Source organism: Symphalangus syndactylus, chromosome 2, assembly GCF_028878055.3.
Source record: "Symphalangus syndactylus isolate Jambi chromosome 2, NHGRI_mSymSyn1-v2.1_pri, whole genome shotgun sequence".
Classification (NCBI taxonomy): domain Eukaryota; kingdom Metazoa; phylum Chordata; class Mammalia; order Primates; family Hylobatidae; genus Symphalangus; species Symphalangus syndactylus.
Window position 1 is genome coordinate 46,149,943 of NC_072424.2, and position 19,723 is coordinate 46,169,665.

The window sequence follows — 19,723 nt, forward strand, 5'->3', positions numbered from 1 at the left end:
TGGGTCATAGAATATCAAGGCAAGATTCTTATTTGATTCAAGTGCTTCCTGACAATAACAGGTTATGAATGTTTATACCATTTATAAATTACCTATTTTTGAGGAGACAGAATCAAGATGAGAGGTTATCTTGTTTATAAAAAGATAGGTTTTGGCCGGGCATGGTGGCTCACATCTGTAATTCCAGCACTTTGGGAGGCTGAGGCAGGCGGATCACTTGAGCTCAGGAGTTTGAGACCAGCCTGGGCAACATGGTGAAACCCTGTCTCTATTAAAAATACAAAAAACTAACAGGGTGTTGTGGCGCATGCCTGTAATCCCAGCTACTGGGGAGGCTGAGGCATGAGAATCACTTGAACCTGGGAGGCAGAGGTTGCAGTTAGCTGGGATCGTGCCACTGCACTCCAGCCTGTGCAACAGAGCAATACCTTGCCTCAAAAAAAAAAAAAAAAAAGATAGGTTTTTTTTTTTTTACACTGCTTTCTTTTTAGGATAATAGTAATTTGTACAAATGGAAAAAATTTAATTCCACACAGAAAGGTGTAAAATAAAAAGCAAGCTGTTCTTTATTCCATCCTATGACTGCTGTGCCCTCTTCTAAAGACCTAACTCATTTCTTGTTATACTTCCAAAAGTAGAATTTTGCTAATATCATATGTATATACACACACATATATATATATATACATACACACACACACATATAAAATGTGCATTTTGGAGTCCTTCATACATGTCAAAAAACTGAAGTAAAAATAGGCATATTTTATAAATAAAATGCAAATACTCACATTTAAAGGCACAAAAGATAATTTTATACCATAGAAGGCAATTCTCTATCTATGTATAAGGTGAATTGACTCTGTCTGCTAGTAGTTAAGTATATATGCCTGTTGGGAATCATAGTCATTTTTCCAAATGCAATTAATTATTATTGATTCTAATATTTGTTTTAATTTTATTATAATACTTGTGAAATAATATTTTGAATAATATTTGTGAATAATTTTTTAAAGTACAAAGAGATAGGTGTGAGGTGTAATCATTTTCACATTTTCCTTTCAGTAGTACTGAGACTTTTCAGGAGATCCTAAGATTTTAAACACTCCCTGTTGTATGTTGTGATTCGCTTAAGTTCTGTTTTCCTTGTCTGTTTTCTTGTAGAATCTTTAGATGACTTGACTAATCTGGTGGTAAAGTTATTTTCTGAAGTAGAGAACAAAAATGTTCCATTGCCAGAATTTCCTGAACACCCTTTCCAAGAAGAACATCTTAAAGTAAGTGCATAAATTTTGGTATTTTGTCTTCTTAATTTATGGACATAATATATACCTAGTTTACCATAGAACAGGTGAAAATTTTGGGAGGTTTCATTATTTATTTATTTATTTATTTTATTTTATTTTTTTTGTGGAAACAGAGTCTTGCATTGTCACCCAGGCTGGAATGCAGTGGTGCGATCATGGCTCACTGAAGCTTCAACCTCCCTGGCTCAATTGATCCTCCCACCTCAGCCTTCTGAGTAGTTGGGACTACAAGCACACACTACCACACCTGGCTAATTTTTGTATTTTTAGTAGAGACAGGGTTTCACCATGTTGCCTTGACTGATCTCAAACTCTTGATCTCAAGTGGCCCACCTGTCTCAGCCTCCCAAAATGCTGGGATTACAGGTGTGAGCCACTGCACCCAGCCCCTATATAGTTTTTTTTGTTTGTTTCTGTTTTTGGTTTTTTTGACACGGAGTCTCACTCTTTTGCCCAGGCTGGAGTGCAGTGGTGGGATCTTGGCTCCCTGCAACCTCTGCTTCCCGGGTTCAAGCAGTTCTTCTGCCTCAGCCTCCTGAGTAGCTGGAACTATAGGTGCATGCCACCGTGCCCAGCTAATTTTTGTATTTTTAATAGAAATGGGGTTTCACCATGTTGGCCAGGCTGAGGTCGAACTCCTGACCTCCGGTGATCTGTCTCCCTCAGCCTCCCAAAGTGTGAGGATTATAGGTGTGAGCCACCGCACCTGGCCCCCATGTGGTTTTAAATATTTGTCAGGATAATAAGATCAATCTCACATTTATTAGGATCCTGAATCACCAAAAACATATCAATATGTTCTGGTCTTTACATGCTAAAAGTAGTTTTGGTAGCTGTAGTCTTAATAGGCTGTTGAAGCTGTTACCCTGTACCTGAAGATAAGCATTCAAAACCATTAATATTTAGCTGCATGGTTCAGGGGGTCAAACATGGACTATATACCAACTGTAATGAAATTCCGCTAGGAGAGTGCTGAGTCATTTATTTCTTTGTGGTCAGTGTATCATTTTCTGTGGCAATTGATTTGCTCTTAAATTTGGGATTCTCCCATGAAAATCATTCTTCATAGTTTAGAAATATTTTCTTCAGTAGGAGTTGTATATAGCTAATCTCTGTGATTTGTTTTCTCCAGCAACTTTACAAAATAGTACCCATTAAAGATATTAGGAATCTCTATGTGACATTTCCCATACCTGACCTTCAGAAATACTACAAATCAAATCCTGGTCATTATCTTGGTCATCTCATTGGGCACGAAGGTCCTGGAAGTCTGTTATCAGAACTTAAATCAAAGGGTAAGTCTCCTGGGCAGCAGCTTCTGAGTGTCCACCACATCTTTTCACTCTGGCTCTCATTTTCTCCTGAATATTGTCCTATGAAGGAACATTCTTAGATGTGACCATTTTGGGTTAGTGAGTGAGATGGTGGTTGTTGGCATGCTGTTGTCTTTTTTTTTTTTTTTTCTTTTTTACATAGAGATGCAGTTTCGCCATTTTGCCTAGGCTAGTCTCAAACTCCTGGTCTCAAGCGATCCACCCATCTTGGCCTCCTAAAGTGCTGGGATTACAGGCATGAGCCACCGCACCCAGCCAGTAGTCTACTCTTGACTGGGAATTCATTTGAGGAATCTTCAGGAAAGCCCCCACTTCTGCACCATCTGAAACTGCTTTTCTGAACTGATTTTTTTTTTTTCCAATCTTTTTGCAAGAGGTTCATTCTGATATCTTAGGAACATACAGTATGAATTTTTAAAATTTTTCTTATCTTCAAGGAAGCCACATATGCAATCAATCATGTTGATTTCCTTTGAATGTTGCAGGCTGGGTTAATACTCTTGTTGGTGGGCAGAAGGAAGGAGCCCGAGGTTTTATGTTTTTTATCATTAATGTGGACTTGACCGAGGAAGGATTATGTAAGTATTGATTCACCTTTTACTTTTGAATGAAAATTTACTTTCTGTGATGTTTTTTAACTTCTTCATGCTGTGGATCTGTTTTATGTTGAAAGCTATAACACTTTAATTCATAGAACTTACCCATTGTATTTTTCATATGTAACTTGGCCTTTGTTTCATGGATGATTCTTCCCCCCTTGACAACTGATCATTATGTTGCACTTGTTAAATGTGGACTTGGCTTTTTATTTGCTCATTTACTGCCCCAATACCCTTTCTGTCACATATCCCTGAGCCCAGAGGGCCATATATGTGGGACACCTAAAACCAGTCTCAGGGAGGTGAGGACTGCATTTTCTAAGAGGGACCGTCTTCCACTTACCTGACTTTACCTTAGGAGTGAGCTCACTGCTTTGAAGGATTCAAGGACTGAATGGTTTTTAAGTGTGCCCCTTTTTTCCAGTACATGTTGAAGATATAATTTTGCACATGTTTCAATACATTCAGAAGTTACGTGCAGAAGGACCTCAAGAATGGGTTTTCCAAGAGTGCAAGGTACTTTTGTTTCGCCAAAATTTTTCTTAAGGAATCTATTTTTCAAGAACAAATACATGTGAATTAATTTAAATTTAGGCCCAGTTAAACTTTTAAAGTTTTTTTCCTAATTGAACTCTAAAATTTTGCAATGTATAATAGTATTAGTTAAGGCTTAGTTGTACTAGTCTGGTTTGCTACTTGGGGCACAACTAAGGGGAAAGGCATCGTGTAGCCCTTTTTAGGATGGAAAGGGGAAGAAATCAAATGCTTTTCCATCGCTCAGAAGAAAATCAGCAGTTTCTTGAGCTGGAATCTGTCAGGGATTATGTTACTCCCTGCCTGAAGCTGCATGAGCTCTGTCATTTTCAGATCTTTAAATCTGTAGCAAACTCTCAAAGGAGTAATGAATTGCTTTATGTATGATTGTGTTATTAAAAGTGATTTTATTATTGTATGTACGGGAAGAGCCTGGCTTTTTTTTTTTTTTTTTGCGTAAAACAAATGGTGTTTGTCTTTCAAATTTTTAAAAGCCTTTTTAAAACGGGTTTTTAAAAATATGTGCTTTAAAGCCTATCGAGATTCTCAAATGTATTTTAGTATGAGAAACATACTTTTTAACTAGATAAAAGTTTAAAGGTATAATCTCTGCTTCTGAAAATTATGACAATAACTCCTAATCTGGGTGCTGTTCTCTGAATGAGTCACCAAAATCATCTATGGTGGAATTGTTGGATCTTACAAGGTTCTTTCACACAGTTTTTCTAAATTCTTTGGCTACTAGTTTCAACAACTTAGGCTATCGAGCCATATCCTGTATTTGTTATTTTCATTGAAAATTGTTTACCTATTTTGCTTTTGGTTTTAAGCCTAGATTGATGGATTAAATTTTATACACATTAAGAAATTTTTTAAATATTCTATACATTTCTAAATCAAGCGTAGCCATTTTTTCAGAAAGTGTGATAAAGTTATATATGGAGTAGAAAGCTTATAGTGCAAGCCAAACACTAAAAAAAAAAAAAAAGTTTCTAAATAAGGGTGGACATATCTAATTGGATTAACTTTCTATTTTAGGACTTGAATGCTGTTGCTTTTAGGTTTAAAGACAAAGAAAGGCCACGGGGCTATACATCTAAGATTGCAGGAATATTGCATGTAAGTTTGTTGTTATTTTACTGTATACATTGCTGTGTAGAGTATTTCAGCAATCTTGCATATATTTTCAGTAATAACTGAATGATTAAAATTGAAGCTGAGGTATAAAGCTTTCAACTTTGTAGCAACAGGGCAAATGTTGATGTCAGGATATGTTTAAAATCTTAATTTTCATCATCCTGAAATTTATTTTCTGTAATATTTTTATTAAATATGAATTTTGCTTATTGGCTTTAAATATATTTCAGTTCTACAGCATGTCAAGTGCTACTTATGTGAAAGCTATTGATCATTTACTTTTTTTTAATTTCCATTGCTACCATCCTAGTCTGAGCTATCATCATTTCTTGCTTGGGCTAACATGATAGTCTTTTACCTGTGATCCCTATTTTCCTGTTGGTCCCCATTGTAGTTTATTTTTCCAGCCTCGTGATCTTTTGAAAACTAAAATCTGAATGTTTCACTCCTCTGTTTAAATTCCTTCAGTGGTTTCCCAACAGAGTTGGCATAAAATGCAAAATTTTCCTTGGCCTACAAGGTGATGTGGCCCCAGCCTATCTGGCCATCTTCTATACCACTGTCCAGCCCACCTCTCCCATTTGCATTCCACTCCAACTGTACTGGCTCTCTAGTTTTCAAGCATTAAGTTTATTCCTCCCCCATTGCTATTTTCTCTACATGAAACACTGTTCTATCTGATCTTTTCCTGGCTAGGTTCTTATCATTTGAGTCTCCACTCAGAGTTCTTCTCCTCAGACCTTCTCTGACCTCCCAATCTAAAATAATGCCCCTGCCTCTTTTTTTATTGTTTTCATAGCATCTCTCACTAGTATTACAATATTTGTTTATTGTCTGCCTACCTCCCAATTACAATGTCTGTGTGCTTCTTGGAGGACAAAGGATTTCATGTGTCTTACTTACTGTTGTATCCATAGTGTGTGGAACAGTGTCTGGCACAGAGTAGATGTTCATTAAATATTTATTGGATGAATGAATCAGTCAGTGTGTCTCAGTATATTGGAAGTTGCTCTTACCAAAAAGCATCTTCTGCACTGTTTTTCTACACTGGCCAAAAATATAAGCCATTTTTTTTTCCACAATGGCTTCCTAAATGTTTGTCTAATTTGTTTCACAGAAATTTAGGAGGAAATTCTGTTCATAAAAATGTGTGTACTTTATATTTTAAAAATCCTGTAGGTGTCAGCTTTTCATTATCAAATTTTCTTCATTAACAAGTACTCAATTTTTAACCAGAAATATTCATGGTTTTCCCTGAAAGAAATGTGATTTTGCTCTCTATAATGGAAGTATGTTTGGGGATTAACAGTATATTTGGCAGAATCATCGAACAATATGAAACTGCTTAACAATGTGGTAGGAAAGAGAAAACAATTTAGGGCTACAGAAAATTTTTCCAATGGAGTAAAATTTAATTGAAGAGAGAAAGGGTATACAGTAGTGAATTTAATGTGTTACATATCTGCTTTAATAAACTATGTAGTAGCTTTGTATATTTTATTTATTTATATTTTCCTTTTTAAAAGTATTATCCCCTAGAAGAGGTGCTCACAGCGGAATATTTACTGGAAGAATTTAGACCTGACTTAATAGAGATGGTTCTCGATAAACTCAGACCAGAAAATGTCCGGTGAGTCACCATACAGATTTTACTATTATACACTAAATTTTCAATAATGATTAGAATCTGAAAAAATTTGAAATTGTGAATAAAATGCTTTTAAACATTTTATCAAGCATTATAAAAGTAGACAATAGTATAATGAAGCAACACCAAGCTTCAACCATTGATACATGGCCAGTCTTTTTTATCTATACCCATCCCTCTTCAGTCATCCCCCTTCCACCCTAAATTATTTTGAGGCAATATCTCTAAAAGATGAGAACATTTTTAAAAACAAATATGATTTCATTATCATAAATAAAATAGAATAGTAACCTGTCTTAACCTGGCTTTATTCTAACTCAAACGCCCAAAGTATCAGCCCACCTCTCTGACTCATATAAGCAAGTGAAGGCACCCTCTTTTTCTTAAGCCACAGTAAAGATTACAATCTCAGAATCCTCCTGATTGACCAGTCGTTAACCAGGAAATCAAAAGTCCAAACTCTTATAGTAGCAGAGGTATTCTTGCTAGAGGAAAGTAGTCCTTAAAGTGCTTGTGAGCCACCACATGACATTCCTCCCTTAAAACTGAATTTCATCTATATTTTCTAAAGTCAAATGATAGAGGGAATATAATTGAATGACACGTTTTACATTTTTAATTTTTCTCTGTTAGGGAAGTATTTGTGAAATTCTACTGGCAATTTGGTTATTGAGTAAATAAGTTTTTTGGAACAGTTGTTTTATGAATAAGATCAACAATGTCATAGAACTTTTTGAAGAAAAAAATCTTTTTGGGCTGGGCGCGGTGGCTCCCGCCTGTAATCCCAGCACTTTGGGAGGCCAGGGCGGGCGGATCACCTGAGGTCGGGAGTTCGAGACCAGCCTGACCAACATGGAGAAACCCCGTCTCTACTAAAAATAGAAAATTAGCCAGGCATGGTGGCATGCAACTGTAATCCCAGCTACTCGGGAGGCTGCAGCAGGAGAATCACTTGAACCCAGGAGGTGGAGGTCGCTGTGAGCCAAGATCATGCCGTTGTACTCCAGCCTAGGCAACAAGAGTGAAACTCCATCTCAAAAAAAAAAAAAAAATTTTTTTTGACAGAACTATCCTATCAGAGTCTTTTCCTAGTTACCATTGTTCGAACTTTTCCAGACATATTATCAAAGATTCATTAGCGATAATTGTATATATATGACTTGCACTATACTGTTTAGGTTGAGAACAATAATTAATGTCTTCTAATGTTCAGGTGGGCTTGACCTATCTATTGTCACTCCTAGGTGGTTGGTGGACTCGGGTGACTTTCTTCTAGAAAATACTATTAGCCAGATTTTACCTGACCTCATGCTAGGATTCAGCTAAATATTCTATTTTTTGGGAAGCCAAGGCAGAGGAGGATCACTTGAGCCTAGGAGTTTAAGACCAGCCTGAGCAGCATAGTGAGACCTCATTTCTATTTTTAAAAGTTTTAATGATTTTTTATATTATGATACAGTGTTTGGATGAGTACAGATAATTATCTAGCTTCAGGAACAATTTTTTATAGAGATAGGGTTTCACTGCGTTGCCCAGGTGGATCTCAAACTCCTGGCCTCAAGCAATCCAGTTTAGCCCCCCAAAGTGCTGGGATTACGGCCGTGAGCCACTGTGCCCAGCCTAGAATTTTGTTTTCTTTTCTTTTTTCTTACTGAGCCTAGAATTTTTAAATTGGAATAAGATACCATGGTTTTGAGGTTTAAAAAATATATTAAGTGTCAAAATTTAGAAATCTTTTTCAATGAAAATAACATATGAAATTATTTAGAAATTAAATTTCTGGTTTGAGGTACCCAGTAGGTTACAATGTTTCCTACGCAGTTTCTTGCCAATATTTTAAGTTCTCATTTATTGCCTAATCCTTAATTACTCAAGAATTGATTATGATACAGAAAATCATACTGAAAAACTAGATGAAGTTACTGACAGCTGTGAATTCATTAGAGATTGCTGAGCTGATCATTCTGCCTTTAACAGCAAATGCTCTTTTTCAACTCTAGATAATTTACTGAGGAATTGAAAAATGAAGAAATTGTTCCTTTTCCATTCAGTGAACAACAGAGAAAGTTGTAGATTAAATATTTGTATAACGCAATAGTTAAGTTATTCATGCCTGACGTAGTCTAGTGGGGGATGCCGAGATATAGTTCACATAATTTAAATGGTTTAAAGTGATATATGCACTGATACACATAATTGCGTATGTAGAAAATCCTAAGGAATCTACTTTCCCCTGCAAAAGTCTGGAACTAATAAGTGAATTCAGCACAGTCACAGGTTGCAAGGTCAATATACAAAAATCAATTGCATATCTATATATAGCAACAAAAAAATAGAAAATTACAAGAAGTATTTACAATAGCAACAAAAGCATAATATTACTAGGAATGAGTTTAACCAAAGATAAGCAAGACTTATACATAAAAAACTAAAAACAGTAGAAGAGAGCAAATAGTAGCCAAGAAAAATGAAAGAAGACCTAAATAAATACAGAAGCATACTATAGTCATACATTAGGAGACTTGATATTATTAATATGTTAGTTCTCTCCAATCTGATTCATAGACTCAATGTAATCATAACCAAAATCCTGTTAGGCTGTTTTTCTTTTTCTTTTTTTTATTCATTTATTTAGAGACAGGGTCTTGCATTGTCACCCAGGCTGGACTGTAGTGGCGGGATCATAGCTCACTGCAGCCTTGACCTCTTCGGCTTAAGTGATCTCCTGCATCAGCTTCCTGAGTAGCTGGGACTATGGGTGCAAGCCACTGTACCTGTTTATTTATTATTACTTTTTTTGAGATGGAGTTTCATTCTTGTCACCCAGGCTGGAAGTGCAATGGTGCGATCTCGGCTTACTGCAACCTCCGCCTCCCAGGTTCAAGCAATTCTCCTACCTCAGCCTCTTGAGTAGCTGGGATTACAGGCACCCGCCACCACACCTGGCTAATATTTTTTATTTTTAGTAGAGATGAGGTTTCACCATGTTGACCAGGCTGGTCTTGAACTCCTGACCTCAGGTGATCCGCCCACAGCCTCCCAAAGTGCTGGAATTACAGGCGTGAGCCACCGTTCCTGGCCTTTTTTCTTTTTCTTTTTTTTTTTAGACGGAGTCTCGCTGTGTCGCCAGGCTGGAGTGCAGTGGTGCAATCTCGGCTCACTGCAACCTCCGCATCCCGGGATCAAGCGATTCTCCTGCCTCAGCCTCCCCAGTAGCTGTAACTACAGGCACACGCCACCATGCCCAGCTAATTTTTGTATTTTTAGTAGAGACGGGGTTTCACCATGTTGGCCAGGATGGTCTCGATCTCTTGACCTCATGATCTGCCTGCCTTGGCCTCCCAAAGTGCTGGGATTACAGGCGTGAGCCAATGCACCCGGCTTTTTTTTTTTTTTTTTAAAGACAGAGTCTTGCTCTGTTGCCCAGGCTGGAGTGATCTTGGCTCACTGCAACCTCCTCCTCCTGGGTTTAAGCAATTCTCATGCCTCAGCCTCCCAAGTAGCTGGGATTATAGGCATGTGCCACCAATGCCCAGCTAATTTTTTAATTTTTTTGTAGAGATAGAGTCTCACTATGTTGCCCAGATTAGTCTCGAACTCCTGAGCTCAAATGATCCTCCCACCTCAGCCTCCCAAAGTGCTGGGATTACAGGCATGTGCCACTGCACCTGGCCTTTTTTTTCTTTTTTCTTTCTTTCTTTTTTTTTTTTTTTTCTGAGACATGGTCTCACTCTGTCGCCCAGGCTGGAGTGCAGTGGTGCGATCTCAGCTCACTGAAACCTCTGCCTCCCAGGTTCAAGCGATTCTCTTGCCTCAGCCTCCCAAGTAGCTGGGATTACAGGTGTATGCCACCACGCCCGGCTAGTCTTTGTATTTTCAGTAGAGATATGGTTTCACCATGTTGGCCAGGCTCTTTTTTCTTTTTTTAGAAATTGGTAAACTGATTCCAAAATTTATATGGACATACAAAGGACCTAGATAAGTCAGAACACTCCTGAAAAAAAAATCACCAAATGTAGGAGGAATTAAACCACTAGATTTGAGCACATTAGTATAAAGCTTCAGTAATTAAGACACGGTAGTATTGACATCATATGGATGGACAAAGAAATCATTGGAACAGAACAGAGTCCAGATATAGTTCCACACATATATGGTCAGTTGATTTTTTTTGTTGGGGTTAAAAAACAACTTCCCTTTTCTCTCTGCCCTCTGATAATCACTGTTCTACATTCTGTTTCTATGGGTTTAACTACTTTTGATACCTAATGTAAGTAGAATCATACAACATGTCTTTCTGTGCCTGGTTTATTTTACTTACTATAATGTCTTCAAGGTTCATCCATGTTGTAGCATATGACAGGATTCCCTTTCTTTTTAAGGCTAAATAGTGTTCCATTATATGTATGCACCATATTTTCTTTATGCATTCATCTATCAGTCAGTTGGTTTTTGAGATGGAGTTTCGCTCTTGTTGCTCAGGCTGGAATGCCGTGGTGCGATCTCAGCTCACTGCAACCTCCATCTCCCGAGTTTAAGTGATTCTCTTGCCTCAGCCTCCCTAGTAGCTGGGATTACAGGCACGCACCACCATGCCCGGCTAATTTTGTATTTTTAGTAGAGATGGGGTTTCTCCATGTTGGTCAGGCTGGTCTCGAACTCATGACCTCAGGTGATCCGCCATTGTCGGCCTCCCAAAGTGCTGGGATTAACAGGCATGAGCCACCGCACCCAGCCAGTCAGTTGATTTTATTTTTGAGAAGAGCATCAACATAATTGAGAGTGGAAAATCTTTTCAACAAATGGTGCTATTCTACCAGCTGCATATCTATATGCAGAATGATGAAACTTGACCTTTACCTCATACTATTTATAAAATTTGAGATAGATCATAGACCTAAATATAAACACTAAATCTATAAAACTTCCAGAAAAAATAGGAAAATATCTTCAAAACCTCGAGATAAGCAAAGATTTCTTGGATAGAACATGAAAAGCAGTAACCACTAACGAAAACACATTGGCCGTGCACAGTGGTTCACGCCTGTAATGCCAGGACTTTGGGAGGCATAGAGGGAGGATTGCTTGAGCTCAGGAGTTCGAGACCACCCTGGGCAACATGATGAAACCCCATCTCTAAAAAAATGTGCAAATTAGCAGGGTGTGGTGGTGCATGCCTGTAGTCCCAGCTACTCAGGAGGCTGAGGTGGAAGGGTCGCTCAAGCCCAGGAGGTGGAGGTTGCAGTGAGCCATGATCATACCACTGCACTCCAGCCTGGGCAACAGGGTGAGACCCTGTCTTAAAGAAGGCTGGGCGCAGTGGCTCATGCCTATAATCCTAGCACTTTGGGAGACCGAAGTGGGTGGATCACCTGAGGTCAGGAGTTCAAGACCAGCCTGGCCAACATGGCGAAACCTCATCACTACCGTAATTCCAGCTACTTGGGAGGCTGAGGCAGGAGAATCGCTTGAACCTGGGAGCCGGAGGTTGCAGTGAGCCAAGATCACGCCACTTTACTCCACCCTGGGCAAAAGAGTGAAACTCCATCTCCAAAAAAAAAAAAAAAAAAACCACCGATAAAATGGACTTCATCAATATTAAAAACTGCTCATTACATGATATATGCATTTACTTACATCATTAAAATACATTGAAGAAAAATACCCAGAACACACACTAATTTTTACTTTACTTGCCACACTAGTTTTAATTTACTTGCCTTATCTAGGCAAGTAAAACAGTTTAAATATTTGTATTTTGCCCAGTGTACCTGTATTTCCAGGGGGGAAAAATCAGCCTAAATCCAGTTGAATTTTATCATATACCGTCTACAAATAAAACCTCTTAGCAACATGAGGAGAAAGAGCTATAGATTTACCAACAGAACTCTTTAGACAATCTGTTTTCCAGGTTCAAGCAATTCTCTTGCCTCAGCCTCCCAGTAGCTGGGATAACATGCATGCGCCACCATGCCTGACTAATTTTTGTTTTTTGTTTTTTGAGATGGAGTTTCACTCTTGTTGCCTAGGCTGGAGTGCAATGGCACGATCTTGGCTCACTGCACTTCCACCTCCTGGGTTCAGACAGTTCTCCTGCCTCAGCCTCCCAAGTAGCTGGGATTACAGGCGCCTGTCACCACGCCCAGCTAACTTTTTGTATTTTTAGTAGAGATGGGGTTTTGCTATGTTGGCCAGGCTGGTCTCGAACTCTTGACCTCAGGTGATCCACCTGCCTCAGCCTCCCAAAGTGCTGGGATTAGAGGTGTGAGCCACCATGCCTGGCCTGTATTTTTTTTAGTAGAGACAAGATTTCACCATGTTGGCCAGGCTGGTCTCAAACTCCTGACCTCAAGTGATCCACCCACCCTGTCCTCCCAAAGTGCTGGGATTATAGGCATGAGCCACCATACCCGGCCTCACTAGACGATCTTTAAGATTCCTTCCAGTTACTAATTTTGTGTGGTTTTGTCACCTACTACTAGTCATGAGATCTTAGATACATCATTTTTTTCTTTCAATGTTTATTGAATCACTTACATGAAACCTCAGAGTTCACAGTCCTGAGAGGGGGACTTGTGAAAAGTTAACTTTATATAATGTCATGAATACTGGCTCTCATTTAATTTCCTTGAACCTTGCTCATCTGCAAAATGGGGATAGTGCTTTATCTATATGATGTAAAATGATTTAGCAAACTCAAAAAGTGTTCTACAAACACAAGCTAATGCTATATTAAAGTTATACCATATAATAAGGATGTGCTTTTTCTCTTTTGTAAGAAAAAACCATGATTTAAATTATAATTCTTGCTGCTCTAGAGCCAGTAATTGACCCAGCAACACTTTGTAGGAGTGCATTTGCTGGAGCATATGTTTTACTTTTGAAATTGCATATTTCTAAATTTGATATCTTATGCAATTAGAGTTAAATACTTCTTTTTACTCTCACATTTAAAGAGAAAGCACTTTTCCTCTACAGGATTGGTCTCTGTGACTGTTACAGTTGTAACTGCAGTAGGTCAGTGATACATGGTGCAAAACAGCCTGGGATAATATTGCCAGCTGCCAGGCCAGACTAGGGTGGCTCAAGGGTAAGATTACCTTCTTTAATACCCTCTGAGACAAGTTTAACATTGCAACCAGGTAGGGAAATAAACAGGAAACTCTTAAGAATGAAAGGAACCTTAGAGGCCATTTAATCCAACTCCTGTTAGGTATACACTTGGCCCTCTATATCCACAGGGGATTGGTTCCAAGACCCCCATGGATATCAATATCTAAGGTGCTCAAGTCCCTTATATAAAATGGTGTAGTATGGTACTGTGTATCTGTTCTGCAGTATCCCAGCTAAATAGTTACCAGCTTCAGTTTAACTTCTTCCAAGGGTGGGGAACTCATTAAATACCAAGGTAGCCAGTTTCATTTTTGCCAGTCCTAATTGTTAGAAAATTATTTTGAATTTTGAAACTTGATTACCTGTTCAAAGGTGTTTACCTATTATTACTCCATGATCATTGTCACCTACCTCCCCCGATCCTATCATTTGGTGCTTGTTTTACCATATTAAATCTACAAAGACAGCTATAGAGTTTTTGTCATGTGCCTTCCTTTAGTCATAAATAATTCCATTTATTTGGGAGAAGTTATTCTTAATTAGTCCATGAAAGTCCTAGTGATAACGACAGTCTTCTTGTCTAGTGTTTGACAGTCTGACAGTTAACTGTAGAATTTTGTCAGGATCAATTCCTAATTTACTGGCTTATGGTGTTCAGGCTTCACTCCTTTTTTCCTTTTTGAAAGTTACAGCATTTGCCCATCTCCATCTCCAGTTTTCTGCCTCATCTCGTGTTCTCCAGCATTTCTAAAAGATGATGGACAATGATTCTGTTAGGATTTGGTAGTCGCCTAAGCATTAGAAATTGTGACTCATCCATGTTTGGAGATGTGATTTCTCCTTTTTTATTTTTATTTTTTTTGAGACAGAGTCTTGCTGTGTTGCCCAGGCTGGAGTGCAATGGCACAATCTCGGCTCACTGCAACCTCTGCCTCCTGGGTTCAAAGGATTCTCCTGCCTCAGCCTCCCGAGTAGCTGGCATTACAGGCGCCCGCTACCACACCTGGCTAATTTTTGTATTTTTAGTAGAGATAGGGTTTCACCATATTGGCCAGGCTGGTCTTGAACTCCTGACCTCAAGTGATCCACCGGCCTCAGTCTCCCAAATTGTTGAGATTACAGGCATGAGCCACCACAACTGGCTAGAGAGGTGGTTTCATACTTGGCTCATTCACCTATCTTCAACTCCTTTTTTCTGTGTTTGGTCCACCTGTACAGTTTAAAGACCCATGTTTATTTCAAAGACAAGGTAAATAAGAGAGGAGTAGTCCTGCCATCTGTTAACATGAGATTAACTGATTACATTTTGCTATAGGTCATGTGTCCTATTAAATTATGAGTTTCTTCTAAATAGGAACTATATTTTGTCTTTCCCAGAATTTGACCTGGTAAGAACTCAGTAAAAGTTGACTGAATTTTCTAAACTTTAAGCCTAATCTTTCTTGACTTTTTTCTTACTTTAAGAAACACTTTAGGCCAGGCGTGGTGGCTCATGCCTGTAATCCCAGCGCTTTGAGAGGCTGAGGCAGGTGGATCACCTGAGGTTGGGTGTTCAAGACCAGCCTGACCAACATGGTGAAACCCCATCTCTACTAAAAACACAAAAATTAGCTGGGCATGGTGGCAGGCACCTGTAATCCCAGCTACTCAGAAGGCTGAGTCATGGAAATCGCTTGAACCCAGGGGGCGGAGGTTGCAGTGAGCCGAGATCATGCCACTGCACTCCAGCCTGGGGGATAGAGCGAGACTCTGTCTCAAAAAAAAAAAAAAAAAAAAAAAAACACTTAAAAAAATGGTTTTTAGCATTTTTCATGAGCCTCAAATCCTTTAGCACTTTAGCTTTCCTATCACCATTTAAGTATGATTTTTGAGTCTCATCAATAGATTTTTTTTTCAACTTTCTGTCTTTTCTGTGTATCCTTTAAAAATCTAATTTGATATCATGATAGTGTAGAATTGTACTAGTGGAAAGAGAGGGTTCATCTAATTTGAATCCCTATTTAAAAATTAATGAGGCCGGGTGTGGTGGCTCATGCCTGTAGTCCCAGCACTTTAGGAGGCCAAGGTGGGTGGATCACCTGAGGTCAGGAGTTGGAGACCAGCCTGGCCAACATGGCGAAACCCTGTCTCTATTAAAAATACAAAAGACCCGGTGCAGTGGCTCATGCCTCTAATCCCAGCACTTTGGGAGGCCAAGGTGGGCGGATCACAAGGTCAGGAGTTTGAGACCAGCCTGGCCAAATAGTGAAACCCTGTCTCTACTAAAAATACAAAAATTAGCCAGGCATGGTGGCGTGTGCCTGTAGTCCCAGCTACTCGGGAGGCTGAGGCAGGAGAATCGCTTGAACCCAGGAGGTGGAGGTTGTGGTGAGCCAAGATCGCGCCACTGCACTCCAGCCTTGGCAACAGAGTGAGACTCCATCTTAAAAAAAAAAAAAAGCCGGGTGTGGTGTAATCCTAGCTACTGTGGAAGCTGAGGCAGGAGAATCACTTGAACTCAGGAGGTGGAGGTTCCAGGGAGCCGAGATCACACCACTGCACTCCAGCCTGGGCGACAGAGCAAGACTCCATCTCAAAAAAAAAAAAAAAAGAAAAAAGAAAAATTAATGAAACTGAAGTTTAGAGAGGCTAAATGGCTTGTGCCTAACTTAGATCTGTGATTTTGGCAAGATTTCAAAGAAAGTGATTCAGAGTATCTGCCAGAATCCCAGTTTCTTATTGCCAGGTCTGTGCCCTTTCCTCTAATTGTTTGAATTAATCACAATTACCTATGAAGCCTCTTCTCATTCTTTGGATATCTTTTCCCTATTCTGTGTCAGGGATCATTTGTAAAAATCTCAGGAGAATTTATTTTTTGGGAACCATATTGCCTGTTCATGTCTGCAGTCAGGAGACCTTTTGTTTCCAGATGAGTTCAATCCAGCTTCGACAGCTGCATTCCCTCCAAACATTTTTAAATGTACTTGAAGTCAACAGCATTCATTCTAGCCCACTGTTTCCTTTTCTTGCTGTTGTAAGTTTTAGTATGAAAAGATTGTGTTTTCTCATGTTTCATTTTTTAATTTCTTTCTTTTTCTTTAAATAAAGACAGGGTCTTACTGTATTGCCCAGGCTTGCCTTGAACTCCTGGGCTCAAGTGACCCACCCGCCTTGGCCTCCCAAAATGTTGGGATTACAGGCTTGAGCCACTATGCCTGGCCTGTTCTCTCATTTCTAAGGATCACATCATTACCATATTGGCAGCCTTTTCTTCCCCCACACTCTAGCCACATTAAAAAAAAAAAAAAACTGGGCTGGGCATGGTGGCTCGTGCCTGTAATCCTGGCACTCTGGGAGGCCAATGTGGGAGGATTGTTTGAGCTCAGGAGTTTGAGACCAGCCTGGGCAACGTGGTGAGACCTCATTTCTACCAAAAAAAAAAAAATTGGCTGGGTATGGTGGTATATGCCTGTAGTCCCAGCTACTTGAGAGACTGAGGCAGGAGGATGACTTGAGCCCAGGAGTTCAAGGCTGCAGTAAGGTATGATCACACCACTGTACAAGACCCTGTCTCGAAAAAAGGAAACCCTATTTTTTGGTATAATTAGATTTTCAGCAGATGGTCTAAAATGCTACAATATTTGTACTAGTTTTTCTCAACTGTCTGCGGTTGTGTATACCATGGGTATCTGTACTTCAATTATTGTGACCTCTTCTCCTAATTCAAGTGCTCTTCCCTGTACTTTCACACTCTGGTTCATAGGTATCTATATGGGTTTGATGTGTGTATACTCTGTCTCTACCGTTATTTTCTTCCCTGTCTTTATTTATTGCCTCATACATACCCTTTCATTGTATATTTCAATCTGGAATTCCTTAATGATATACTACCTCTTGGTCTGCAAAGGTATCTCTTTTTGTTAGTCTGGTATTTGATCTGTGCCTAGTGTGAGGAACTGTGCTTGTCTGTTTCCTTATAATAACATTTCAAATGTTACCCATACACCTCACTTTGGTATATAGCTATCCAAATCCCTAAGGACTGTACTTGATGAGTCTGCCTTTTTCCTCTCCTTTTTTTTAACCTGAGCATTACTGCACCATCTCAGTGTCTGCTTTCTGTGTCAGATAGTCATCCTCCAGAGCATCTGGCTTGGCAGCTTGTTTACTTTCTCTCTCAGAACTATGTTTAAGGTTTTCTTGTTTCAGAGGGCAAGTCCACTCCACTCCAGCCTGGGTGTCAGAGTGAGACCCTGTCTCTAAAAAAAAAAAAAAAAAAAAAAAAAAAAAAAAAAAAAAAGAAATCAAGCGTTTCATGGAAGAGTAGATGGGAAGACCATCTACCAGATTCTTCTACTTAATATATTTTTTAGAAGTCTCCTTGAGAATCAATCCATTCATTCTCTACTGAGAAATCAACAAAAGTGGAAGCCCGAGTTCCTAGGCCTGAGTCTTCGTAGGCTCTATCATGTATTGAATGCCCTTAAGAGATACCATACGTCCTTCATATAGCTATATGATTTCTGTGAACTCTGTACACACACACCTCAAACGGGATTCTTGAACTACCAACATGCATCACTTCCTTCTGATGCAATAATAGAACTCTTTCATCTGTCAAACCCTCTGATTACTCTGTATCTTTCTCTGGAACGTATTTCTTATTTAGCATGTTTTCTAGAACTGGTAGTGGTTAGTGACAGGCCAGATCAGGAACACCTACAGCTGGAAGATTAGTCAGTCATACTGACAGGTGAGTCAGCTTGCTTTAGGATATCTACCGAAAAGCAGATAACAAGACCAAGTCCAGTCAGCCAGGTAGAGTATTTTGTCTAGAATGAATAAAAAATAGACAGTAGTTCAGACTACTAGAGTTGAAGTTGGGGAGGTTCAACGAGGGGCAGGTATTTGCAACAGAGATTGGGATTCTCAAAATGGATGAGTATCATCAGAGGGGAGTTTTGATTGCAAGTACTAGGCTTTCAGCTGTGAGGCCAACATTCAGAGGCTAGAATCAAACCTCTGAGGGGTAGGTGAGAACAAGCAGGAACGGATATGGACCTAATTATTTGAATTGGGAATTGAGACTTAAGGGAGAAGTGGAACCAATAGCAGGACTGACTTTACACCAAGTTGCCCAAGCTAATTGGCTAGAATTCCTTGACCCACAAGATTCAAAATAGGATTGGTCCCAGCCTGTGGTTGAGTCCACTGGTGGAGGTGTAATGATTCCAACTTCAATGATTAAAAGGCAGTAGAGGTGGAGTGTCCCTGATAGTGCTACACAGGGATGGCTTAGAGTTCCACTGGTTCAGAACTTCTTTTGCTCCTCTAGTCTTGTCATTTTTTGTTCACTTATCTTTTGACATCACTTTATCTCTGCCTTCCCTCCTTGAACACTTTTTCTTTTCTTTTTTTTTTTTTTTTTTTTTTTTTTTTTTGAGACGGAGTCTCGCCCTGTCGCCCAGGCTGGAGTGCAGTGGTGCAATCTCGGCTCACTGCAAGCTCCGCCTCCCGGGTTCACGCCATTCTCCTGCCTCAGCCTCCCAAGTAGCTGGGACTACAGGTACCCGCCACCACGCCCAGCTAATTTTTTGTATTTTTAGTAGAGATGGGATTTCACCGTGTTAGCCAGGATGGTCTCGATCTCTTGACCTCGTGATGCGCCCGCCTCAGCCTCCCAAAGTGCTGGGATTACAGGCGTGAGCCACCGCGCCCGTCCTTGAACACTTTTTTCCATCTGACATCTCTTCTGGGCTGTTTCTACTGTCGCATCAAAAAAAGCTTTTAGGCTGGGCACAGTGGCTGACACCTGTAATTCCAGCACTTTGGGAGGCTGAGGCAGGCGGATCACCTGAGGTCAGGAGTTCAAGACCAGCCTGGCCAACGTGGTGAAACCCTGTCTCTACTAACAATACAAAAATTAGCTGGGCAAGGTGGCAGGCACCTGTAATCGCAGCTACTTGGGAGGCTGAGGCCAGAGAATTGCTTGAACCTGGGAGGCAGATGTTGCAGTGAGCCAAGATTGCACCATTGTACTCCAGCCTGGGTGGCAAGAGCAAAACTCCGACT

General features: G+C 39.7%; 1 protein-coding gene across 6 annotated transcripts in view; it reads left to right on the forward strand.

The window, feature by feature from the left end:
- Positions 1-19,723, forward strand: part of IDE (insulin degrading enzyme) — a 126,234-nt gene that overhangs the window by 65,076 nt on the left and 41,435 nt on the right. For all 6 annotated transcript variants that reach the window (XM_055255384.2, XM_055255342.2, XM_055255352.2 and 3 more), the window contains 6 exons: positions 1,165-1,277; positions 2,440-2,602; positions 3,127-3,219; positions 3,665-3,756; positions 4,813-4,893; positions 6,438-6,541. In XM_055255384.2, the coding sequence (XP_055111359.1) occupies positions 1,165-1,277; positions 2,440-2,602; positions 3,127-3,219; positions 3,665-3,756; positions 4,813-4,893; positions 6,438-6,541 (646 nt within the window). The remainder of the gene's footprint in view (positions 1-1,164; positions 1,278-2,439; positions 2,603-3,126; positions 3,220-3,664; positions 3,757-4,812; positions 4,894-6,437; positions 6,542-19,723) is intronic.